Source organism: Ambystoma mexicanum, chromosome 3q (assembly GCF_040938575.1).
Source record: "Ambystoma mexicanum isolate Mex_15411 chromosome 3q, UKY_AmexF1_1, whole genome shotgun sequence".
Classification (NCBI taxonomy): domain Eukaryota; kingdom Metazoa; phylum Chordata; class Amphibia; order Caudata; family Ambystomatidae; genus Ambystoma; species Ambystoma mexicanum.
Window position 1 is genome coordinate 37914367 of NC_090926.1, and position 26947 is coordinate 37941313.

A 26947-nucleotide genomic window follows, 5' to 3' on the forward strand; every position below is an offset into this window, starting at 1 on the left:
GGGAACTCAGGATCAGAGTAAGAGAACATCTTTCAACTATAGGAAGTCGACAACACTGGCAAAGCAATCACCAATTAACAGACAAACAAAAATTAAAATTCCTAGGCCTTAAGAAAGTGACTTTGGGCCCAAGAGGAGGTGATCCTGAAGCAAAACTCAGACAAGAGGAAGCGAAATTGATATGTAAATTTCGGACAGTAGAAAAGGGTCTCAATTCAGACTATGAAATGGCCTCTTTCTTATGAAATTGACTGTTTCAAAAATCAGGACCTTTGAAGGATTATCTCTTAATGTAATTGATCATTTTTATACACTGGTGCTGTCACATATTTTGAAAGAACTTAAATTTTCTCTTTCCCTGTAATAGGCTTGTTTCAGACCAGCACGTTTCCAAATTTTAATTTATTTTGTCCCAGCACCAATTAAACCAGGGGCAGACAACAACAACACACTTCAGGGTGTCAATTGACAATGACCATTGTCACCATTTTGGCGTTTTTCCGTGCATTTTTGACCAAAAGATGGCCACGACAAAGAAAACAAAAAAAGGACCAATTGTAAACAAGCAAGGAACACATATATGTTACTATGATTACAAATAAACACATAATCATTTACCCACATAGAATTCCATCATGGATATGAACACACAAGGTCGGAAACAACATTTTAGCAACACGTAGTATCTATTGGTGCGTAACTACGAGATTAACAAATATTTTCTTTTAATTCATATCTCACAATGTTTCAAATATACGTACATATAAAAGTTATTTTTTCATGCTAATATGTAAAAAGAACGTTGTTAAGTGGTCCTTAGCCTCCCGTAAGTGAGGCAAGGAAACCAACATGGAGAGCATAGTAAACACAATGATAGGACTAGTTAACATCATGCTGAAAGTAAATAGGAAGACGACAAAGAACCGCGAGGACCGTTTGAAACAGTATTCGCGGCTGAAGGTAAGCGTACAGGCGGGTAACCTTAGGGGGCTGCATTAGGAACTAGCGCAAACATGTGATTCCACATGCAGATGAAAAAGGTTTTTTTTAAAAAAATGATCAGGACGTCAGTACAGCGTTGAGGCTTAAAGATTACCCCATTTGACATTTGCAATTTTAAGCGACAACAGAATGTTAGAATGGTAAAACCAACACAAGTATTTGAATTAAGCCGAGGCCATTTTTTGAGGACCCAAAGTCCGTAGCCGAATACTAAAAATGAGCACCTTAATGTACCAGTAGTGCGTACCGGAATATTGACGCAATTATAAAAAAAGCGGAAGTATCTAAGTATTAAAAGGGAAATCAACCTGTAAAGCTTAACATTACCTTTTGTGTAAATTTACAGGGATTTAACCCATGACTTATTCGAGTCCACAGTAATGAACGTTACAAGTATTATGAATATCCAAATCAAAACATTAGGTAAGAAATTTGATGAAACCAAAATTCTATTAAATTTAAATAAATATTTGAATTACCTTCAAATACAATGTACTTTAAAACTTTTTTGTTAATCTTTATTTTTTGTAAATTTCTTTCCCTCTCTTTGTTGTTTTATTTTTTATCCCTTACCAATCCATCCTTTCACCCCTCCCCAATGGCCAACCAAATGTTTTATATTGTTTTGAACCATTTTTGCATGAAAATAACAAAAATGTTTTCATTTCTCATGTACTTTAATGTTTCAACAACCTGATTCATGATTGTCAATTTATGTTTTCAAAAAATCACTATCTATTTTGATTTACTAACTAGCCCTGATTTGAAAAAGGCGATGGTTTCGCCGAAACACGTGTTATCATAGAGGGCAATTCAACAAACCTAACAATATGTTTGAATAAAAGATATCTATTTATTACAAAATCAAGAAAAAAGTTTGGTATACATATTTTTTCTTTCCATAAGGGCGCAGAAGAAAGACAGTAACCCAAAACATTTTTGTTTTTCAACCAAAACGGAGTAGAGGAACCGGAACTCCGTTGTTACAATCTTTTGCGACCACCCCGAAAATCAGTGAACATATTAGTAAAACAAACAGGGTGCTGAGGTCAAACCCTTGGGAAACCCACACCAGAAAGGTTCCTCAATCATTATTTCTTTGGTTTCGTGTTCCAGGGGAAGGGGTGTCAGCTAACCAGCAGAAAATCAAAGACATCAAGGCAGATCTGTCCGCACAAAATCAACCAGAAGTAACACGCTTCCTAGGCATGATAAATTAGACTTATTCCCAACCCAGCTACAATCACAGAAACACTGAGGAGTCTCATCAAAACAACAAAGCACTGGGAATGGGGGGACCTCCAGTCCGTGGCATTTGAGAACTCTAAAAAAGCACTTGCTGAAGATACAAAACTGTCCTACTTCGATGCAGCCCTCACCCCAAACTGATAGTGGATGCCAGCACACAGGGGCTATGTACTGTACTTACCCAGTGGATGCCAGGGGTCCAAATTACTCTGGTACCATTCGCAAGGCCTTGATCCGCAACCCCAGATCAAAAAAGAGGGTTCCATGTGTTAATATCCCCGCAAAGATATCGCCATACAAATATATCGCCATATTTTCATGGCGATATTAAGACATGGAACCTGCGGGGGACACCCCGCAACCCCTGCATTATTTTGAAAGGAGCGGGGCACCCGTCCACCCCCCGAAACCTCAGCTTCCAAAAATTATTCCCCCAAATAATATCGCCTATGGCCGTTCCAGACGACCATATATACGGCGATATTTTTGGTGGGGATAATATGTAGTGATACCAAAAAGAGGCCATTGCCTTTGTCTGAGGTTGCAAACATTTCAATCTGTATTTTTTTCGGAGCTCATTGAAATTACTGAGGGATCATAAACCACTTTTCCTTATCTTGAAAGGGTCACCCCTTCACCCACCCATGTGCATTGAAAAGTGGACAGTGCAACTCCAAGAGTATGACTTCCAGCCATGGACCGAGATTAATGCATTGTAGCGATCAAAGCCATTCTAGCCTCCAGCAGGTGGAAGGATTTCCTCAATGCGCAGCAACACCGCCACAGCCACTGCACATAGACATCTCAATATTCTTTTGCTGAGGAAAGACAAGATTTTGGTGTCAGAAGTTGGCTGTCCTCTTAGACGAACTGTAATCCCAGCTTTAGGGACCAATAGTGCGGTCCATCTGGGCATGCCAGACACCAAGGCATATACAAGACAAAGGCGTGCCTCAGGGGAAAAGTATGGTTCCCCACACTTGAGCCAGCCATCAAGGCCTTAATCTAGAGATGCATACCCTGTCAGGCGATGGGTGTTGTGCACCCGCAAGGCTCGCTCTGATTAACGCCCAGGGGTGAAAAGCCTTACAAAAAAATCTGCGTAGACTTCAGCTCCATGCCAGATGGAACCCAGGGCCGGGTAATGATGGACACATTCTCTTATTACCCAGAGCTAAAAAAGTAACTTCCATGGTAGCAAGTGCAGTCATCCCAAAATTGGAAAAGGTCTTTGCTACACACAACCTACCTGTCTCCCTTATGTCTGACAACGGGCTGCCATTTCAAGAAAGGGAAACCCACACATTTCTGAGTGATGTAGGCATACAGCCCCAAAGGATTACGCCCTGCTGCCCCCAAGCACACCGGGATGCAGAGTACTTATGTGCACTCTGAACAAAGCAATGAGGGGACCTGGAAAGAGCTATCTACACGAGAACAGGTCCACACCTCACAGGTTGACTTGCGTTGACCCTGCGTGCTACTTACTTGGAAGAGTGCTGAGTGCCAACATTGCAATGACACTTGATAGGGAGCCTATGGAAAACAATAGGGCAGAAAGCACTTACAGGAGATCCACGGAAACTGAACTGCAAGTGGAAGACACTGTCCACGTCAAAAACATGCCCACACAGTAAATCCAACCTGCCATTTGAACCCCAGCCACTAATGGTGACAACTATGGAGGGTAACATGATCACGACCTCCTGTGGTCATGCATCAATGATGAGGAAATCATCACACTTAAAATAGATGCTGGGGAGTGGGGGAAACAAAGGCGCTGACCGTGATTGTCCACACCAGGCAATAACCAAGTGACAAAAGCAGGACACATGACTATATCAAGTCCGACATCAACCCTGACCAGGAGGAACAAGGCGCATGCGGACGATGGAACAAAGAGCTACCAGATTAGTGAACAAGTCCAAGGACATCATAATGGGGTGAGAGTAGCTATCCTTTAACAGTTACACACTGTTGTCAATGGCAGGGAGGGATGTGCGGATGCATGAGTGTACTCGCAGGAGGAACCCTTCGCCCAGCCCGCATGCTCACAGGATGCATCCATACAAACATGCAGTGATGCAGAAAGCATCACCGCGAGGAATAAAGGTGCCACCTGAGCGCACAAGCTCAGAGCTGTGAGACAGAGAGCCCAACTGGTGAGGATCCGTTATTGCTCTCTTAATGCATCATCTGCTAGCAGGCCTTGCTTGCCTGCCCTGAGCCCCAATCACAGAGCCATAGCATCACGGCTCGCAGATCACCACCAGCTGGGTCATCTAGGGTCGCTCCCAGCAGCCTGCCTGACCCTTCCACACTGACCAATCCTCAGGCGTCCATGGGCCGCTGCCCCACGAGGGGAGGACAAAACACGTACCACAGGATATTCTTACATGTCACCACCGATAAATGGTACATACCCAGTGACCCTGAAGAGAGTAAAAGTGACGCCTGAGTCACATATTTCAAATAAAGTTCTAATTGACACAAGGCAGCTTTATTTAAGGAAGGTTTGTACGTGTGTATGTGTGCATGGATGTATGGGATTTCTACAGCCCAAACCCATCTAGGAAAGAACTGGGCGCTTTATAAAGGGGAAGCACAGAGGGGGTTACAATTAGGGAAGAGGTATAGCAGAGGAACAGGAATGGGTAGGAGGAGCAGGGAAGCGGGGGACTCAATATGGTTAGAAATGGGTAAGTTGAAGAGATTAGGATTGTCTCCTACACATTGTTAGCTCAGTCTTCATCCATGTATCAAACATGCCTGCCTAACATCCCTTTTCTATCACATCACCTTTCTTTTCTTTCCACATTTTTTAATTACTTTGTTTCATCCTTACCTGCTACTTATCCACCCTTTCTATCTGAATGTTTTTGAAGCATCTGGGAACCTCTGAAATGCAAGCCAGCATGCAGAAACCAGGCAGAGTCAGGTAAGTACAAATAGGAAATGTACTTTATTACTTAGGTCTCAGGCAGAAGCTTACATAGGAGAGAAGGGGTTGGGCACCCTTCTAGATCAGTTTCCCATCTTCAAGTCCCCACCAACGGTTCTCCCTGGAATACCCAGCACTCACCATTCCACATTCCATCTGGCATTCCTAGAACAGCTCACTCACACAACAAGAGGTGCATTCACTCAGCATACAAACAGGCCAGATCCCACAGTTTCCCCCTTTCCTTACTCTTCTAGGGGCCTTTTCCTTGGCTTTTCTTTCCTACCTCTTCTTGTCTTACCAGTCCACTCTTGAACCAGGGAAACACAGTTATTCCTTTCCTCCTAAACCACAAGTTCAAACAACCATTCATAACCTTTAACTCTTAACTTGTTACCTCAATCATTTCTTTCCTCGAACCTGATTTACCAACAAAGCGAGTAAGCAGAACTTCAATAAATGACAACATAATTGTGAAAAGATGAACCTGACCACAAACCAGTTCCCCCTCACACTGAATCCTCCCTTCTACTAATACCCATTCCCAAGTTTGCTGCTGACTGCCTCCAAAGACCTTTAGCCCCTCTTGTATGTTCCCCTTATACATGGAATCATCACCCTTATGACACATCTGGCAACCTGCACCTCACCAATGGTCCGTGGTCGGGAAGTGTAAGTCTCTTTCTTCCACGGGACTCCTTTTCACTGAAAAGCAGGGCCTGTTCCTGCACAACTCCAGAAAGAAGGCAGGTGTGATGCCTCCTGGCCCTGATATAACACAATGGCAGCAGCTTCAGCCGATCCCAACTCTGAGGTCATCATAATTTATAATTTGGTCACTTAAGTAATACGTCATACCAGATTCTCCCAGTTTCTAAGTATTGTAGTATTTGATTATATTATTATTTACCTAATTGAGGTACTCAATGTATCAACTTCGAGAGGATGAAGAGTTGAGTCGGCCCGACTGGGGTATCTAGCCTGTGTAGCATGCCATCGTCCAGTTCTAAAGCCAAGCCTGATGCTCTTCAACTATCCGCTCAGTACCAACAAGGACTCATTAGATTTGCTCACTTTATACTTTACTAAAATACAAGTGATTGCATAAAGTAGGGGCATTATACCTCTTCATCAGCAGGTGTTGAATTTTTTTTGCATTGTCCGAATCAATCCTGTCAAAGCATTCCATTGTCTTGGCAGCAGCAGAGCCCAATAATTCTACCTTCCCTATTTACCAATAAGTGGACGCTGTCACTCTAATGGGAGGGGAGGGAGTTGGCTATTGAGCAAGCTTATGGTAATGGTGGATCATGAGACCTACTACCACTTACTCAATGCACGGGAAAATGATACACCTGTGTCACAGCCTTTTACTTTGCAGTCCAGAAAGTGATATACTGGGACAGGGCTCTGACTCAAGAAGCCTTATAGTCACTATGGTAAATGAATGGGGAATGAGAGATGAGATTTTGGGCACAAACGGGAAACGCCTTGGGAGTGCCTAGTGTGCACGCTACTATAAAGCAAGGGTGGCTTCTTGTGCTAGGAAGCTGCCCTATTGGCGAGTAATCCATGCTAGACACTTTACCAATCTCCATTCATTGCTAAGCCAGAAGATGGATACATGCGCATTATTCTTGACACTACTGTTCTCCCTGTAGCTATCTTGCATGTTTGTTAAGTGCTTGGTAGACTATAGGTTGTCTTTAAGGACTTGTTCTAGATATCCTTTGGAAATGGCTGCATCTTGCCAACAGGTGTGAAGACAAGACTAGATTTACTGTTGAGGCCAAAGCATCTAAAAGCTTTGCACAGAAGATCTTCACACCATGTTCCTTATCCTCCGAAAGGAGAGGACAGAAGAATCCAGGTGGACTTCTTGAGCGGTCTGTCGAATATACCAAGCAGGAATAAGCTCTGCAGTTGAGAGCCATGGAATGAAGATAGAGTGTCTGGGACAAAGTGGAAATCAGGCAGCAGCATCAGCCTGCTGGTTGCCTAGCAGCCAAGTCTTAGGAGCTCAGAGTACCAGTAATTATAGAGTCTAGACTTGAGAGAATAAACCTTCCCAAAACGAATCCCTAAGAGACCAGATTGAACAGCCACAGAGCTGATCTGCAAGTGACGCAATGCTTGCCACCCGTCCCAGCATCCACTTGTAGCTTCTTGATCCCACTACTGCTATCTAACATAATGGTGGTCTTTGGCATTGGGGCAGCCTGGTAACGGTCTGCATTTGGTTTGTCAATGGTAAGAGTCTTCATTGCACTCCATAGCATCATAGGCATCGCCTTTATGAGGGTAGGGATTTTGTTGGAGGTCAGGACTGCAGTGCATTGTAGCAGTCTAGGAGAGATTGGCGTGTAGTGGATTTTAAGATGTCTTCTAGTTTTCTGGCCTTGCTTGCTTTACAAGTACTTGCATTGGGACTTTAAAAAGCTAGCATGGCACAAGCCTACGCACTTTATGACACATTATGTTAGGGCAGCATTTAAGGACTACAATAGCTGGAGGATGAGCTATGGCAACTCTTCTATTCTTCTCAAATATTCTATGCTTTCCTTGGGGCTGCCAGACTCCTCCTTACTTTGCCCTTGCAAGCCTGCCCTGAAACCCAAATACCAGCTCAGGAGCTTTTGTGCCTTGAACCTTTACCTAAGATAGGGGTCCCGTTCCTTGGGGGTTCTGAATAGATTATGCTTACACAGAGGTGGCACAGTGGAATCAGTACGGAAGGGTCACCCATCGTGGATAACTGACTGGAAGATCATGCTGCACGAAGCACAAATCCTGTTTCGGCCCCTCTCAATATAATATGCAAAAGGGCGTTTCCTACTGCACCAGCAATCACGTCTGTACGCTTTCAATCAACCTCTCAGAGGACAGTGGAAGGCAGCCTGCACCATAGCACCATACCACACCGTTCGAGTGAAACTCTTCTAAGACTCATGCTCTAACCCACACAGTGAAAGGGTCTATGCCAGTGGAAGAAAGAACAACAACTATCAACATACAAGCATCAAACTGCTGCTCTACTGGGCATGGGGCAATATAGCACTGCCGTGCCTCTGGGTTGTTGCTTGCAATACAGGACCATCTACCAAGTTGGATCGGTACTCCAACTCACAGAAGGCCAGATCCTCAAAGAGGTCCCTGTGCCAGACCTGGAACATCTACTACTACAAGTACACAGCTCAGCACCTCTGAATGGGAACCATTCCTGTATGAGCCAGATGTCTTTACTCTGGTGGGCTTGGCATAGGTAGGAGCCTCGCAGCTGAACCTAATGCATGTGTATGATGTGTGCATATATATATGTCATATATTTGAATGCTGAATGCCCCGGGTTCATAGTGCTATGTTACGTTTAGGCAGCAAGCAGTGAAGATGTGAATTGCTACTAGTAAAATAATTTGCGGGCAAATTACTACCGATTTGCGAACTACCAACAACATAGCAAACTTTAAGAGTTAACAAAGACCTAAAAGCTAAAGAATCTATACCCTCAGAAATAATTAGTTTTAAAATTAGGGCACACGATGAGTGCCTCGAGCGTGCTGTTTCGCCGTTCCTTAGCCTGCTGGTTGGCGTGTTGGCTTATACAAATAAGCACGGTGGCGAGACGCTGACTGCTCGTGGATATTGTTAGAGTGGCTCTCCTTGCTTCTATTACTTCAAAGCACACACTTTGAACTCCTGTTGCTAGGTTTGTTCTTCTAAATGCAAAAAACTATTTTATTTGTTAACAGAGGAACGGAAGCCACGGCCCTGACATCAGAGAGATTAAAATATCGTGGCTGTGCGCACTCGTGCGCACGCACAACGAATGCCACGAGAGTACTGTTCCGCTGTTCGGCTGGTCGAGGGCCAAGGGCCACCCAGTAATTCTTTTCATACGCATTTGATAAAGAAATTGACAAACTTAACTTGGTAAGTTGAACACTAAAATGTCATATGCATACACATTAAAGACTAAAATGCCAAAAATAGCTCCACAAGAGGGCACAGTTTTACAGGAAAAAGCTCCTAACCGAATGAAACATTTGATAGGAATGGAGATGAAATTCAAGGTGGGTGCTCAGGTAACTCAGCTAATGACTACGGATTCAGATATTCATGATTTTATGAGGCCTTTAACCCCAAAAATTAATATACCCTTGCCAATAGTGCCGCCTTCGATTATTGACCAGGTTTCAAACAATGCATCGCCCCCACTTATTTCATTTGAAGATATTCCGGACTCTGACTTTAAAAAGAGTGACAATGGTTGAAGGAGTGTTTTAAAATTCTCCTGGTCAAGAGGGAAAGAAATTCCCAGAACAGACCTTGTTAACTGAGACTCGAGTAAGCAAGGAGGATCATAATCTGGCTGGTGACACAGATGCTGAGAATTTACTGATAATTGTTGCTCAAATTCATTTTGGATATAATGAGGATCCGATGGCCCAACGGGCGATCACAAATGACATTTTGGAAAATGAAACCCTACTGTTGGGATCAGAAGTCTTGAAAATACAGACCGAAGATAATAATTCCGAAGTTAAGGTATTATTGCCCCCATTAAGAGACTCAAATTAATTGTTATTAGATCAAGAATCTCAAGTCTTGCCAAAAACTGACTTGAGGGGCATGAATCTCTCAGGCTCTCTGAATCTTTAACCAGAGTCATTGAATTCTTAACTGAATTCCTCAATATGTTTTGAGCAGCCTACGCTAAGGTGATTGTTTGGCCTAGCTGCAGGGGTACCCCGATGTTAGAGGTAACCCTGTCAGCAATGAACATGACAATGAGTAAATTATACGAGGCTTTAAATATGAAGTTTATAGATCAAAAAAAGTTGCTGAGTGCTGTTGTTTTTTCGACATTAACTGGTGGAAACTTTAGTATCTAAATTAGCTCATGATATAATAATGCCAAAATCATCTGTGGCAGACATTTCTAAACCGAGATTATAACTGTTGAAGACCAACTATCTATAAATTAGCTTTATATTACCTCTGGAGTTTCCAGGGAGGAGAATGAAATTTCGCCTGATGAGCTTAAACCTGAGCAAAATATATCTGACCAACCGGATAATTGTGAAGCTAGTTCTCCCCAGGCTTCTTCACACCAGGTATTTACAATATTTAAAAAGAAAAAGATGGGGAGGAAAACTTCACAAAACAAAAGAAAAACTACAAATCAAAAGCTTCAAGCGAGATGGTTAATAGCAGGATCCAGAAAATGTTAGAGAACATTATCTACTCTGCCGCACAATTTGTTTGCTGTGAAAGGGGAAAAAAGGGGTCTGAATCATAAAACCCAAAAATGTAAGCATTTTGAGAAAAAACAGTTCCGGAACCCAGCGAGTTCTAACTAGTTCCAGTTGGTTAGATCGACTTCCCTCAATATTTTGAGATTGATGACTAACGTCCCAGGATTGAGATTCATTCAAACTAATGACATTTTTCCAGTCAAATGTATTATCACCAGTGATGTGGAGCGGGTTTACCTGCATGTCCCTTCTCAGTTGATACAGCATCTCTTTTTGGCTGCAAAAGATCAGTTGTACCCCTGGGGATATAAAATATGTGAAGCTATCAATGATCAGCAGTCTCCAATGGGTGCTTGCCGTGAAGAGGACCCAGAGGATGGTATGATGGAGACATTGTTACTCCTCTTAAGGGTGACCGGTCCAGTAAATCAGAATGAGGGCAGGGACATTGAATTGGTTAATTCCAAGGTCACGAAAGGACCAAAGGAAGATTGGAGTTGGCTGGCAGGTGCCCTGATTTCGACATGGTCTACTGACAAGCTGATCCGTCAGAGCCCCTCCACCACCACCACTCCCATTATGCAACATGGATTCATGGAATACTAGGGATTTCAGACATGTGTTATCATCCATGGATAATCAATTGATTGACTTGGGCATTGTTTTTCTCCAAGAGACTTGGTTTTTGCACACACCTGTCTGGGATGGGTATTCCATAAATATGGCGAAGGCGATTAAAGGAGATAAGGGAAGACCATCATCTGGATTACTGATAGCTTGCAGAAATGGCTTAGGATTTACATTGGAGGCATAACGCCCAACCCGTTTTGTCAACTATCCAAATAACATTGGAGGGATGACTCAGGAGTGATTAATGTCATGTTGGGTTGTTGAATTTATATTGGAGCCCGGCTGGAATCTCTACAGATCGTTTTTTTGCGTCTGTGGAACATATGTTGAATCTATGGATGGAGGATCCTAGGACCTTCTCAATGATTATAGCAGGTGATCTGAATATCTTGTGTTAGACTGGGTCGCTAGGGGTAATGATGTACGCTCTGAAAGCTGGCAGGCATTAATGAAGGAAGGAGGATTCCACATGTTTTAGGGGCTATTAAGAGTGAAATCCGTCCCCGTCCAACATAGAGAAGAGGCTCTCATACTGCAATTATATTATCTGCTAATTTATTTATGGCTATGACTGAATTAAGTGTTGAACCCCAAAGCAACAGCGATCATGATTTGTTGTGGTTTAAGTGGAGATCTGGTATGCACATATTTTTTAGGCATCTCTACTTTCCTGTATTGGAGGTTACACATGGAAGAAACAGACTGAAGTGGATTGAGGGGAGATTAGAGACCCTTCATAGTGATTTGGTTAATTCCAACATCTATAGTGGGGGGAGAAGGTGAGTATTATGTTGCGATATCAAACTTATTTGTTTCAAAGGGTAGTGACATTTCGAGGCAAGCATTTAGGCATAAGTTTGACTTTGAGGTGCAAGGGAAAAAAATCTGGGCCCTGGGCTCATTAGAAATTAAATTAAGAATAGATTGGGTTAAAATTCTAAAATTAAGATACATACATTGGTCTAAAGCCCATAGATTTCAGCTTGTGCAGCGGATGTGGAAATAATGTTGGGTGCTATGGCCATGAAAAACAGTGCAGCTATCTGGTCTTTATTAAAAGCATCTAATGGAGGTCTGCAGTTGGCTTTGCAGGCTATTACGATCTTGGAGGAAACTTGGACGATTTATTTTACTAATATGTTTGCCTCCAGACCAACTTTAGGTCTAGTTTACAAGGAAGAAAACAATTGTGAATGAAATCTGTCATCTGACAATGATGATTTCATGAGTTTTATTATTAACTTAAGTTCCTCCCGAGCCCCTGGCCCGAATGGCATCACAAGTCAGATGCTTAAATTATATCCTGAGGCCTGGGCTACGATGTTAACGTCCTTATTCTCTCTGATTTTGGTGACCAGATCTCTACTGGAATCCTGCAGGAGATCAATAATAATTCCAATTTTTCAAAAGGGCGATAAGATTCTTCCTCAGAACTATCGCCCTATAGCGCTCTTAGATGTCCTTGGAAAAATATTTGGCCGTTTACTTCTGAATGATTTTAATTTGTGGGTGAAGAAGTCTGGTAGGTTGGATTTTTTTCAATCTGGATTTGTGCTGGGATTAGGAACAGCTTTTAACTTTTGCCACTGAATTTAATTAAGAAGAACGTTTTTATGACAGGACAACCAATTTATATAGCTTTTATAGTTCTTAAGCTTGCTTTTATTTCTGTGGACCATAAAGGGTTATTTCAAAAATTGAAAGATTGGCATTGTCCTCAGTATATTAGAATGACGGAACAGGGATTGTATATACAAACAATGATCCAAGTTAGGTTAAACCAACAAGGCTCTTTAACAAATAGATACCAACTTTTAGGGGATTAGAGCAGGGGTGCATTTTATCCCCTGCATTATTTAATCTTTTTTTATTATGGACATAGGTGATTATTTGTCCAAGGCTTCTGCATTCGCACCTAAATGTGGCAAACATCTCATTCCTTGGTTACTCTATGCGGATGATCTGGTCCCTTTGGACCAGACTCCTGTGGGGCTTCAAAGACAATTGAGAAGATTAGAAGAATATTTGGTTGATAATGGATTGAAAATCAATATGTAGAGATCGAATGTATTGATCATAATGCAGAAAAAGTTTATGAAGCAAATACATTTTAAATGGTATATATATACAACTCCCTTGAATCAGGTATCAGATTATAAATATTTGGGAATGTGTATGAATAATGGGGCGTCCGAGGCCCCGTATAGAGCAGAGGTAAGAAGCAAAGCACTGACTGCGGCCTCTCAGGGTCTCATTATTCATAGAAAATAGAGAACATTATTGTGTTTTCCTTTGCTTACTTATTACACACAGAAGGTGGTTCCAACACTGATTTACGGGTCTGAAATGGTACTCTTTGTTGCCACCTTGGAGTGGATCGGAATTGAAGGTTTATTTTGGAAAAAAGTGCTGTCACTCCCTAAGAGTTTGCCTATGCAGCTGATTCGATATGAGTTGGGCTTACTATCTCTTGAGATAACGGTTAAATGGAGAGCCCTTATTATGTATAGGAAAGTTGTAATAGAGCATGCAAAATCAGTATTGACGTATATTGCAGAGCTTTTGAATATTCAATATGATCACTCACTGCAAAAATGGAAGGAGAGTTACTTAGACATTATGAATTTAGTGAATATTTCATTATATGCTGACAAGGACTCCAGACAAAGCAAAACAAGATCTGGTGGTACAATTGGAGAATAACAAGGGCACAATGTACCAATTACAAGGCTTTTAACATTTTTAGGAATTAAATTAAATTGCAGAATGCCTTGCCAGTATAGTTGCAAACATTTCCGTGTCCCAAATATAGACATTTGTTTATGAGGTTTAAATTTAATTTATGACCAACTAGGGAGGTATTTGGGACCAGACTAAATTGGCCTTTGACACAGAGGAATTGGAGATTTTATCAGTCCCACGATTGTTTGGAAACCCTTAAACATTTGTTGGTGACGTGCCCAAAGTTAACAGCCAAAAGGAACATCTTTTTTGCTGAGTATTTCTAAGGATTATAGGTTTTTAATAGATGTCAAGGTATGGTAACAGATGCACAGCGGACAGCACAAATCATTCATTTTAGCAATTGTAAGGTTTTTATTGGCAATTAACATTTTAGAAGATAAAAAAGTTCCAGATGGATAAGATTATAGCTGATGTTGCAGCTTTATTTTCCCTCTTTATGAGATTTTATTATTTCTTTGTTCGGTATTCTTTTAGGAAATGTATCATTGATGATTTAATGTCAAGGGATAAGAGAGGTGGGGGCGTGTTTCATATGTTTCTTATGTTCTGTGTTTTTATTTAATATTAAAAGGTTGAGAGGTTTCAGCAGCAACAATAAAAAACAATAATTAAAATACAAATTAGTTTTGTTGGTGTTCTAACAATAAAAGGTCTAACAGTTCTGTGTTGTGTGAACCAGTAGGAATAAAAGTATGAGTAGGTCAATGCTATAAAATGTTGTCTACCTGTAGTTTCCGATCTATGCATAACCTCTCTCTAACACGTGTTCTGGTTATCCTAAACTCGGCGTTCCTATCCACAACCACTGCCTAATCTTGTTCCCCCTTTGACTTGAGTGGATGCCTTGTGCCCAATTCAGAGTGACTGAGCATGTTAAGGAGGGACGACCGGGTGCATACAGCACCTTTGGTTGACATAGGTTGTGATTGGTTCTCATTCATGCCTTAGCCATCCATTTGTCTTTCACAGTTCTTGCCTTATAGTGGTTCGCAAATTCCACACGCATCTTCCTTAAGTAGAGGAATAGCACTGTGTGATACATATTTTTTGCCAACAGCTTCTCAAAGTTAGGGCAAAGTGCTAAACTTACATTTACCTGTTAACATACATTAGTCAACTCACAATCACCTACAGACTTTGTTAATTCTGGTGGGTTCCAGATGCCCCCTAATCACCCCACCGCATGCCCACCCTTGCCATACCTGCGCCTTTGAACTAGGCACTACATACCCACTGTGACCAAGGAGTAGGGGTCGATGCTGTACTCTGCTGAGTGGAAGGTCCCTGTCCCGTTGGCACTTGCATGAAGGGCGCTGGACAGGGTGGAATTCACTGTCTTCTGTGTTACCTCCTTTAGCTGGGACTCCGTCATCAGGAGCTGTATCCAGAAAAAGGCAGTAAGGCTCCCCTGCCTGAAGGTGGAGACAATGAGCGAAGATATGGTCATTAAGGGTAAGAGAGAACAGAACGTGGGGCACACAGAGAACAGAGAATATCGATAAAAGGCAGCCCCGATAGGGGGAAGCAGAATAGGGAGGAGGAACCAGATGGTGGCAAACAGGAAGCACAGAGGGACGGGAGCACAGAGAAAGAGAAGAGCAGAAAAGGTGGAGCAGAGAGAGCGTGGTGCTGGCAGGGGCAGCACCAAGAATGTACTTGCACACAATGGGCAGCATAACCGAAAAGCAGCAGGGGGGAACTATTCTATTAACATTTTGGTGATGCACACACCTGCCCAGCCTGCTCATACACCACATTCCTCCCCACATCAAATGTTGTGTTATATTATGTTAACATTCCTTTATACTGCAGTAAATGGCCATCGTAGTGGTTTCAGAGCAGCTCAGCTTTTCTGTGGACTGGCGTACTGTCACTTCACCCCCCACTCCCCCTCTCAGGTCCCACTCACGGGGTATCCAAGCCTTAGCCTGCTAACAGAGTGTAAAGATGGGAAGATAAAGAGATGAGAAAGTGGGAAGTAAATGTTACAAACAAAAGGAGGTGGTATTGACCTTTGACGAAACCTGGTATGTAAATTCTTTGCGAACAATCAAATTTTAACAGAAAAAGACATTTGGCTACTTTTGTTACAAGGATCCAGGCTATCTATGATTTTTACTTTATTAGAGTTAGTGTCAATCATTATCACTAAGCTTGAAGGAAGCGAGTGAATTCAATTGGTTGAATAACTGACATGTTCTGGCTGGTTCCCTTTTGTTTACTTTTTTTCTTCTTTTTCTTTTTTCTGGTGTTTTGGTTGTTTGTTGTTCGGTTGTTTGGTTCTTATTTATTTAACTGTCATTTGGAATTGTTGTAAACTGTAAATGGCTGAAAAGCTTCTATTGTAGCTAAATGCCAATAAAAAAAAGAAAAAAAAAGAAAAAAGATGTTATAAGATGAATTGGTGCAATGGGGGCATGGGCTAAGAGGGAAGGTGGGTTAGGAAGTTGGAGTTCAGGTGAATTGCAAAATTACATTTTGGCAATTAGTAAAATGGCAAATTGTTTCATTTCAGTAAGGTTTGCATTGGATGAACTTGACGGAGAGCAGGTCTATCTAAATTAAGGAGAGCTCTTTCCAACAATTACAATGGATGAATACAATTTCAGATTGTGACGAGCGCGCGTTCATTTTAGTTGCAACGAACATTTGTGATTCGGGTTCCACAGACGCTCTTCCATCGAGTAGACAAACACAGGATGATACGTGGGGACCTGTTTGGTTATTCCAGAGAGGCACTGCTGCTGGAATGGTGCCCAGAGATTTGCTAGAAAATAGAACTGAACAAAAAAGTAACTGTCATTAATGGAAAGGAATTAATGGAAAGGAATGAAAAAGCATAGTGAGACGGGAGGGACCAGAGGTTGCACACCAAGGAGCAAGAATCTGGAATCATCAGGCCTCATATAACTGTAGCTGGCTCTATCTCCAGATCCACCCTGTTTCAAAATGGCTGCTGTGAGGGATGTCGACGTGGAAGAAGAAGCGGGATCGTGCGTTATGTTGGGGGCAATCTGAGTCTGCATGTCTTTAGTGTAGGAGAAGGGCAGAGTCTGGTTGTGGCTGTTGGGGAGCAATAAGGATAGTCCAGCATCTTGCACGGGGTTGCACGAGTCTAAATGCCAGGTCCCAGAGTGGCCATTCAGCAATCCTCATCCAAATATCACAATATGCAGGGGACTGGAAGAAAAACACTGACAGCAAAAAACGACACAGGACCACAGAGACCAAGAAGTCCAGAAAGTACAACAGGGAATCTACACAGCACTCTACAGAGGACGTACAGTGAAACGAGTGCACAGAGTGAGAGAGATAGCAGACTGCAAAGGCTACTCACCCAAAGGCATACACAGTGCTGGAGTTAAAGAGTGGAGCCAGTTCTGTTGCTCGGACCAAGTCACCCACCTGCATAGGGCAAAAAAGACAGAATGCACACCCCAGTGAAAGGCATTCCCTTGTCACACTCTCCAAAGAGGAACCTGGTAATGACTACATGTTCTAAAACTCAAGAGTCCCGGAGGACTACAATCCTGCCTCTAGCATTTCCACTTTCAAAACCACCCTATCCTCTGGTATTTCCGCTTTCTCCACTGCTGCTCCACCTTCTCTCGCACCTAGCCTCATGTTTGTCTCCTTTCCCTTTCTCTTGTGGGCCCATATAGCCATCCATCTCCCTTCACTACCCCGTAATCTCCCCCTCCCCTGTTCTTCACCTCTTGCGCCCCTTAAACTCATTGCCTCTCCCCTCAACGTCTCGCCGCACTTCTTCTCCCTGCTATCCTCCATTTCCTCTTCTACCCTCCTGTCCTGTCTAAGAACATCCTTTTACACTCACGTTTCCCATTGTTTCTCTCCTTTCCCCTTGCGTCTCTTTGTCCTTCTCCTCTCCCCTGCCCTTGAATCTCCTCTCACCTTTCCTCTTTCCCATTGCTCTCTCCCCTCTGCACTCCCTCATTTCATTTTCCCCATCCCCTCCCTTTCACCCTTTCTCTTCCGCTCCTTTCATCTCCTACCCTTTTCTCTTCCTCTTTTCCATCACGTCTCTTCTCTTCTCCTCCCTCTCTCCTCTCTGCACCACTCTCCTGCTTGTTCTCCCCATTTCCCCTTACCCCCATGTTCTCCACTTCTTCCCTTATACCATTCTCTCATGCTCCCCTCCCATTTCCTTTTCTCTCCTCTCATCTTCATTCTCCTCCCCTATCTTCTCTCCTTCCCCTTGCTTTTCGTTTCCCCTTTTTTCTCTGCTGTCCTCTTCTCCTTTCCACTCTATCTACCCCCTATTCTCACCTTTTCTCTTTTCCCCACTCTACTGTGCTCTGCACCACTCCTCTCCTCTGCACTCACACACTCTACCATGCTCTTTTCCCTTCTCCTCCTTTTTCCCTCCATTACTCTCCCCATATCCTCTTCTTCACTATCTCTCCTCAGCTCCCCATTGCACTACTGCACTCCCTCCTTCCACCTCTCCCCTCTCCTTTTCCATTCTCACCCTGCCATTCTCTCCTCTCCATCTCTTTGCCCACCATTCCCTTTCTCTCCCTTCCGCCCGCTCCCTTCCTGTGGTTTTGCACATCGTCTCTCACCCTCTCCTTTTTCTGTCCTTTCCTCATTATTATTTTTAAGTTCTCCTCTCTCTTGTGACCCCATATTCCCTGAAGTGTTTCCGTGCCTCCCTCTCTTGTGTGGTTCCATGTCCCTCTGAACCCCTTCTCTTTTGGTTCACTCTCCCCCGGAACCTGACACATGTTTAACTTCCTTTTCTCGCTTTGGTGGTTTCACAGGCATCTCCATCTCCTTTCTAGTGATCACCTGTCACATCACATTTTCCCTTTGTTACATATTCTCCTCTCTTTTGTCTTTTGGCACCATGTTCCCACCTCTCTCTTTCTTATGGGTCCATGTTTACAGATCTCTGTACTCTCTTCCTTTGGTTCCATGTTTGTTTTGCTCTCTTCTCTCGTGCGGTTACATATGACTCTATCTTTTCTCTTTTTTGTTCGATGTACCCATCCTCTCTTTTTTTAAGTTTCAAAGCCCATTCCTCTCCCCTCATTTTGAGTAGTCAGTCAAACAAACTTGTATTTGGTATCAAAACCTTTAAGTACAAAATAAATCTCAAATCACTCCATTCAAATAAAAAAAAATACGTTATAGAATACAAATCTGTTGCTGATAACACTAAAACACAATTAAGAAATGCATTCTAGTAACAGCTATATATAAAACACAGATCATAATTGTCAAATATAAAATACCTTATACAAATCTTCCTGGATTAAATGTTAATTTCATATAATAACAAACATATATTGCTGTTCCTTGGATAGTACCATGAGGTCAAGATTCTAAACTAATTTCTACGAGGAGAGCCTTGCTGGCAACGCTCGCAACCTCACAGTCAGTAGCCCACATATGGTTTAGAGAGTTTAAACTAGTTCCCTGGAGAGAAATCCCTACCCACCGCCTCCCAATAAATGCCCATATTCTTAACGAGGCTAACCAAGCTCTTACAATACCGTATACTACATGAACGGGGGTTACATCGGTTTACTATTTAAACTCAGTGAGAGGTGGTGTCTTTCAGAACCTTGCTTCTTTGAAGCCATGGTCTATGCACATATCTCGCAGTTGCAGAATGACCTGATGTCGCATGGCTTCTCTTGTATGACGGATGCCTGCTTCCTTCAATATGGGTTTCAAGAAAGTACATCAAAAGTACAAGGTCTTAGAACAAATCAGCAAATGATGCGTTGTTCTTTCATTTGTTGTCTTACACACAGGCCACACCCCTGACCCTGTATCAGTCCATGCATGACCCTGTGAGGAACGCTGTTTGTAATTTCCCCAATTTTAGGCATACATACAAGGATCGTTCATATGGGGGACCAATTTTATCGAAGTAAATATTGTTATAGCCAGCCACCATACGAATGGTCAGATACTCCGGGCCTTGCTTGAGAGAGGCTGCTTTTATCTCAAGTCTTTCCCTTGCTCTTATGTTTGCCTCCTCTTTTATGCATCATAGAGTCAGGCCTGAACAATCCGCCCCCATCCAGTGACATTAAGTGAATTCAAGCATCCAGCATGATCTCCAATCCCTCTGTTTTCCATATTCTTATCCAATATAGGACGGGCTTTAGGGCAATCTGATCACCAATCAGAAGAATGCTTATTTCTAAATGAACCAATGATGATGGAGCACTACTAGGGAGAGGCACCAGTTTTTCAGAAATGTATTTTCTCTAATACTCCATTTCCCTGTATAAGCAAAGCCCCAAACCTCAGAGCCATTGTGGATGTGGGTAAGACCTGTTTCTTGTATGGATCAAATGCCGGGGGTATGGCACCACTACCGTGCCTGATAAAGAAAGATTGGATGGCTCCAACATATTTTTCCAAATTATTTCCCGCTTTAAGTACCTGCTGTGGCCATCCACCTGACTCATGATACCCAACACCCAGGAAGTCAAAGTGTCTGACCGGTGCCAACTTGGTTTCATTTACTACTATCGACAGAGGTCTATGTTTGGTAAACTGCGGCGTAACAAACATGACTTTGGTTTTGTCTGTGTTTAAGTCGAGGTGTAACTCCTTACATTTAGTCATGAAAATGTGTAATGATCTTTTCAGGCCTTGGGGGTGGTTGCCAAGATCACTGTGTCAGCAATGTAAAAAGTGCAGGATGTTTCTCTGATGCCATCATTGGGCAATCTAGACAATCCCTTACTAACGCATCTATTATCTCCTGTATGTATGATATGATAGGTTATTTATAACGCGCTTAATACCCAGAGGTTTCTAAGCTCGGACCCGGGGATCGAACCTGAGTTGCTCCGTGACGTCTTGCTTTCAAGGCGAGCACCTTGCCCCTGAGCTATCCTCCTGAAATACAAAAAAGAAGGGGTGCTAATGTGCACCCCTGTCTCACCCTCTTGTTGACGATAAATGGTTGCATCTGCTCACCCCCAGACCATGATGCACAGTAGCTTGGTTTTCAGAAAACAACTTTACAGGTTTTATCAACTGGTGGGGTTGTTGGGGCATTTCGATCCAATAGAATCTGCCAGGAAGCGTCTCTCGACACAGAATCAAACACTGTTCTCAGATACAGGAGTACTGCACATAGATTAATTGTACAGAGCGTAGTGTATTTTTGAATCAATAAGAACAACAAAAAGCAATGGTCCACAGTCCAACTACTGGACGGAAAACCTGCCTGGAGGTCACTGCCCACGCATTCTTGCAGGTAGTTTTGTATTTTTTGTATTTATTTTATTTATAAAGCGCAGCCAGGCCCAGGGGCATACGGGCGCATAAGTTAGATCTGGTTACAGTTGCAATAGAAAGCAGTCAATAAGGGTTACGTTACATTGCAGTTACAGGTGGGTACAAACTTAGTCATGCAAATGCATATATACATAGTCTAGTATAAGTACATTAGTTACAAAAAGTGTGCCAGTGAAAGTCGATCATGCTGGGATCAGGCGGTTAGGGTGTCATAGAGTCCATGCTGTGAAGCCAACACTTCGTGTTATGTTTAAATAGGTTAAATGAAGGTTCTGCTCGCAAAAGCGCAGGTATTGTGTTCCATAATTTAGAGGCTTGTACAGGGAAGCTAGCACCACCCGAGTTATGAAGTTTAAATCTCGGTATGGACATAGTGTTAGCTTGTGCTGCTCTAAGTGGTCTTGAAGAAGTGTGAGGTGTAAGTTGGTTGGTGAGGTAGGCTGGTGCAAGGTTGGCCCTGGCTTTATGTGTAAGGGCCAGAGTTTTAAGGGATATTCTGTGCTTGACTGGAAGCCAACGTAGTTTGCGTCTGGTCTCCGAGATGTGCATCTTTTTGGGGATGTTGAGGGCAGCTCTGATGGCATTATTTTGAATTACTTGCAGTTTGTTGATATTTTTGTAGCTAGTGCCTAAGTAAAGGGCATTACAATAGTCTATCTTGGGTAGGACTAATGCTCTAGCAAGAGTAATGCAATTGGGTGAGGAGATGAACGGCTTACATGCAGTGATCAGCTTGCAGGTGTAAGCGGCTGATGATGCTACTGCATTAGTTTGTTTGGAGAAGGATAAGGTGGCATCGATGTAAACCCCAAGGGTTTTGGTGTTATTTGACACGGGAACGAGATTGCCATCTATGGTGAAGGATTTAAATGCGGGGTTGAGATTTTTGAGTTTGGCGTGAGTGCCAAGGATGATCAACTCGGTTTTTTCGTCATTGAGACAGAGTCCATGATGTGCCATCCATGCTTGAATTACTGAGTAGATTTCATTAAGGGTTTTGCTGTCTGTTTCATAGTTCCCCGAGATAGGAATGAGTATCTGGGTGTCGTCAGCGTAATTGGTATACGTGACACCCAGATAGTCAAGGATATCAAAGAGGGGCTTTGTGAATATATTATAGAGTGTCGGGGACACGCAGGAGCCTTGCGGGACTCCACAGGGTACTGGTGAAGGTTCAGCAGAATCAGTGGGAGAGAAGACCCTCATGGTTCTGTTCGCCAAGAAGGAACTGATCCAGGCTGTGGCTGCGTCTGAGAAGTGTGCTGCAGTTTTCAAGTGGTGACAGAGTGTTTGATGGTTGACCAGGTCAAAAGCTGCTGACAGATCACGCAATAAGAGGAGTGCAAGTTTACCATTGTCTTTCAGGATTTGGATCTGGGTAGTGAGATCTATTAATGCAGTTTCCGTACCGTGTCTCGGTCGGAAACCTGACTGCCTAAGTCCTAGGAGATTGTTTGATTCTAAGTAGGCCTGTATTTGTAAATAGGCTGCTCTGTCCAGTATTTTTAGTAAGAACGGTACAGTTGTTATCGGTCTATAGTTAGACGGGTTGGCTGGATCAAGAGTGGGTTTTTTAAGGAGTGGGATGACCCACGCAGCTTTTAGGTTATCAGGCACTACTCCAGTTTTGAAGGAGGCATTGATGAGGTTAGTTATGAATGGTGCCAGGTCATGCGCAGCAGCTTTGATGATCGGGGCAGAGGAGGCATCACCTTGGCAATTTGAAGGTTTAAGTTTCCTGATGATGTTTTCTACTTCCCAGATTGAGAGGGGTGAGAAGCTGAAAGGTTTACAAGTTGACTTAAAGGTAGGTGATTTGTTGGGTAATTGTTTGTAGTCCGGGTCAGCAAGTAGCAGGGATTTTTTTGCATTGATTTTAGATTGTAGGCGAGCTATTTTATCTAATAAGGCCTTCTGAATATTACTACACCATAGTGCATCTGTAACATATTTGTCTATGGGGGCAATGGGGGATTCTAGTTCTTTCAAGATCTTAAAGAGTTCCTTTGTGTTGGATTCCACTTGTGTAATCCTTTTGTTATATGTGTCCTTTTTAGCAATAAAGATGGCTTCTTTGTAACTAGAGGAGGCTAGGGTTAGCTCAGTCTTATTGGATGCTGTGGGATGTTTTTTCCAATGTGACTCTGCGGTTCTCTTAGCTTTGCGTAATTCTCTTAGCTGCGGCGTGAACCAAGTGTTAAGGTGACGCTGTGGTTTGGGTTTCCGCAATTTTAGGGGGGCAATGGAGTTCAGTGCTTTAAGTATAGCCTGGTTGTAGATATCCACTGCGACTGTGGGGTCAGCCTCTGAGTCGATATTGTTCAGGATGGGGAGTATTATGGGTAAGAGTTTGTCAGGTGTAATATCTTTCTTATTTCGCGTGCTGGTAGCCAGGGCGATGATAGGCGCCAGGTGAGGTGTATTGGCTTTGATAGAGAAGGTTATTATGTGATGATCCGACCAAATGCATGGGTCATTGGATAGTAGGTCAATAGAGCAGTTGAGGTGAGTGATCCAGTCCAGTGTTCTGCCTTTGATATGAGTGGGCTCGTGAATAATGTGCGTGTGACCCAAATCCGATAAGGTGTTAGCTAGGTCATGGGCGTTGGTGTTCTTAGGGTCGTCAAAACCAAGATTAAAGTCCCCAAGTAAGATCGTTTCAGAGCTGGGTTTGGTATCTGTGGTTGTGAGTGATGCAATGTCCTCTATAAAGGAGGAGATGGGACCTGGTGGTCGGTAAATAAGGTGCAAAGATGCTGTGTGGTTAGGTGATAGGGGTAGCTTAATAGACAAGGATTCAGCAGAGGGGATTTGAGAGTCCTGGATGACTTTGATGTCGAGTGTATTTCTGAATATGATGGCAAGTCCACCTCCCTTCGTTTGAGTGGTGTTTCTGTCGCATCTAATAATAGCATAATCATTAGGTATAGCAAGGGCCAGAGATGGACCGGAGGCAGCATTAAGCCAGGTTTCTGTGACTGCGAGGAGATCGAGCTTTTCGTGAGATATAAGGTCAGCAATGTCGAGAGCATGGGCAGGAAGAGACCTAGCATTCACCAGAGCTGCTTTGATGAGTTTGTCTTTTTGGGAAGATTTTTCAGGTGGTACAGGTAGGTCGTGCAAATGGGTATGGGCTAACTTGACTGAGTCAGTGGTCGAATAGGCAGGGTTGTGGTCAGTATGCAAATGTTTCATGCTGCGGGCTCTTAATCTAAAGTTTTTGGATAAAATGCTGGGGTGGTGGGAGCATGGAAAGGTAGGTGGGCTAGTTCTAGAATTCAATCTAGTGTTTCTAATGGCCGTGGTACAAGGTTGGTTAGGTGTTGGTCTGGTAGCAAAGTGGCGTATCCAGAGAGCTGGATCATCCAAATACGGGTTAGAAGGTGTCATGGTGATAGGCCACGAGGTAAGGGTGGTGGTTAACATGAGTGTGCAGGTGTAAGTGTCTTGACTAGGAAATGGATTAGGTTGACTAGTCCAACGTCTAGTGTAGATATACAGTAGGTGGATGAGAGTAGATAGGCACCAATACATGATGTGGGCAGTGTTGCTAGTAAGCAGGGGTTGCAAATGTGGTCTATTGGTGACCATAGGCACAACACAAATCAATCAAATGTGGTCTTGTAGGCGACCATAAGGCACAACACTAATCAATCAAATGTGGTCTTGTAGGCGACCATAAGGCACAACACAAATCAATCAAAAGTGGTCTTGTAGGCGACCATAAGGCACAACACAAATCAATCAAATATGGTCTTGTAGGCGACCATAAGGCACAACACTAATCAATCAAATGTGGTCTTGTAGGCGACCATAGGGCACAACACCTGATACAGTGTGGCAGCATCTAAGTACAGAATAGTACGTAAGCTGAGGAGGAGTTAGGCATCGCCTGGGTTCGGGTAGGACACTTAAGTTAATAGTGCAGGAGGGTAGCAGCTGAGTTCCGAGTCGTGCCTAAAGCTGCAAAGCTAAAGTGTATTCTAAAGGTAGTAAGCCTAGAGTCTAGTGACTATAGATATAGGGTCTAATGGCACCACTGGCTGATCCATGTGGTGTGACAATAGTTGCTTATTAATTCTTAGCAACAATATAAAACGGCATACTATATAGACATCACATTGATCAAGTGTGGATAGGTTGCGCTCCTTTAGCAAATACACATCGGCGGTTAGGTTTTGTCTTGTTTAAGAGCAGTGAGTATATTCACACAATGTCATAACACTGGAGTTGTGCACATGCATACAAGTCATGTGTCTATCAGGTAAAGTTTAGTATTATGAGCAGATGGATTGTTCATGAAAGTATGCGGCATAATATTTCTTATTCAAGCATGCGCTTTACACAAATAGACTTGCGCTTAAAAGCGATCGGTAGTAACGTGGAAGGGTCTAGCAATGCTAGATTTTGTAGGCCGTGCAGTTCCTAGCAGGCAGCCTACCGGCGGTAGGGAACGACGCGCAGAGTAGTGTCGTGTCGATCATTGGTACGTGTGGGAGGTGCGATAGTAGTAAATGGCATCCAGGCAGTGTAGGAGGTAGATTAAGCAGGTCTGCTACCTGGCGTAATCAGGTCGCCTAGTCCTGGCGTCCCCGGGCGCTTCCGCCTACCGGTGTAGGGGATTGGCTAAAATATCAGCTCGTTGCTTAGGAATGCAGGCAGCCTCGTTTTCAGGCCGCGTTGCGACCGCCATTTTGGGGTCAGGCTACAAATTGGGACAAAATGGAGGATCGTCGTAGCGGAGATGTGCTAATGCACAGGGGGGGCTCTGTTGGGCAGCAGGGCTCAGAAGGCAGATGCAGAGTGGGTGAAGGAGGCTAGTTAGCCACTCACTTGCCTTATCTGTATTGCTGTCTCCGTGATTGCTGCATCGTGAAGGTCAGGCAGCATATTGTTCCGGCGGGTTGAGGATCCCTTTCCCAGGTTTTTCCCGCACAATCAAGATGAGAAATAGGGTGACAATTTTGAGGGGAGTCCCTGACCCCTTTTTTTGTAAATGGGTACTATTACCGTATTTAACCAAGATTTTGGAACAATCCCCAATCTAATTACCGCATTAAACATTTCACACAGGTTCGGAGGCCATATCCCCAATTTATCTTTGTAGAGATCTATAGGTATAAGATCAGGGCCCGCAGCTTTCCCACTTCTTTGAGATCTCAAGGCCCTCTCCACTTCTTGAATTGTTATGAGACAACCCTTGGGTACAGCAATCATATCTGCAGTGCAGTTTTGGGGCAAATGTGCTGAGTGTTCAGAACTTTACTATAATCATTTTGTTCAATATTCTCCCCTTTTTGCAGTACAATGCTATTTTTTACCTTTACCATTGCTTCTATGAGCCCTTTCTCCCTCCTTTCTTGTGAGGTTCCATGCTTCCCTCCCACTCTGCTCTCTTCTTGGTTACACGATGCAGGAAACCGCTATTCGGACAGCTCAACTGAATCTCAAAAATACCTGCATAGGATAGAGGCCGACTAGTGTAAGACTTGCACCTCTTCTACCAGCATGACCTATAAAATCACCCTGAGAGCCCACCAGAAAATGATTTGCTGAGAAAAAAACCTACACTACGCCATCTGCACCGAACATATCCACATAAGTATTCCCTGTGTAGAACATTTGGTTTAGTGCCTTAGAAAAACCCCATGACCAATGCAAACATTACGTAATAAACTAAATACTGCTACTATTACTACTAATAAAAATATAATAATAATAGGAAGTCCTGTTTATCACTCTTCTGCCATTATTGGGTAGTCTTGTTTAGCATTCTTCTGCCATTTTTACTGGCCTTGCTGTCCATGGCTCTGTAGAAGAAGGGGGAGTGACGTTTAGT

The 26947-nt window shown here is 43.1% G+C and overlaps 1 protein-coding gene across 1 annotated transcript in view; it reads right to left on the minus strand.

The window, feature by feature from the left end:
• Positions 1 to 26947, minus strand: part of TMPRSS6 (transmembrane serine protease 6) — a 392699-nt gene that overhangs the window by 183722 nt on the left and 182030 nt on the right. Inside the window, exons 4-5 of the mRNA XM_069653013.1 lie at positions 17159 to 17226; positions 15052 to 15233 (exon numbers count right to left, since the gene is read on the minus strand). Coding sequence (XP_069509114.1) covers positions 15052 to 15233; positions 17159 to 17226 — 250 coding nt within the window. The remainder of the gene's footprint in view (positions 1 to 15051; positions 15234 to 17158; positions 17227 to 26947) is intronic.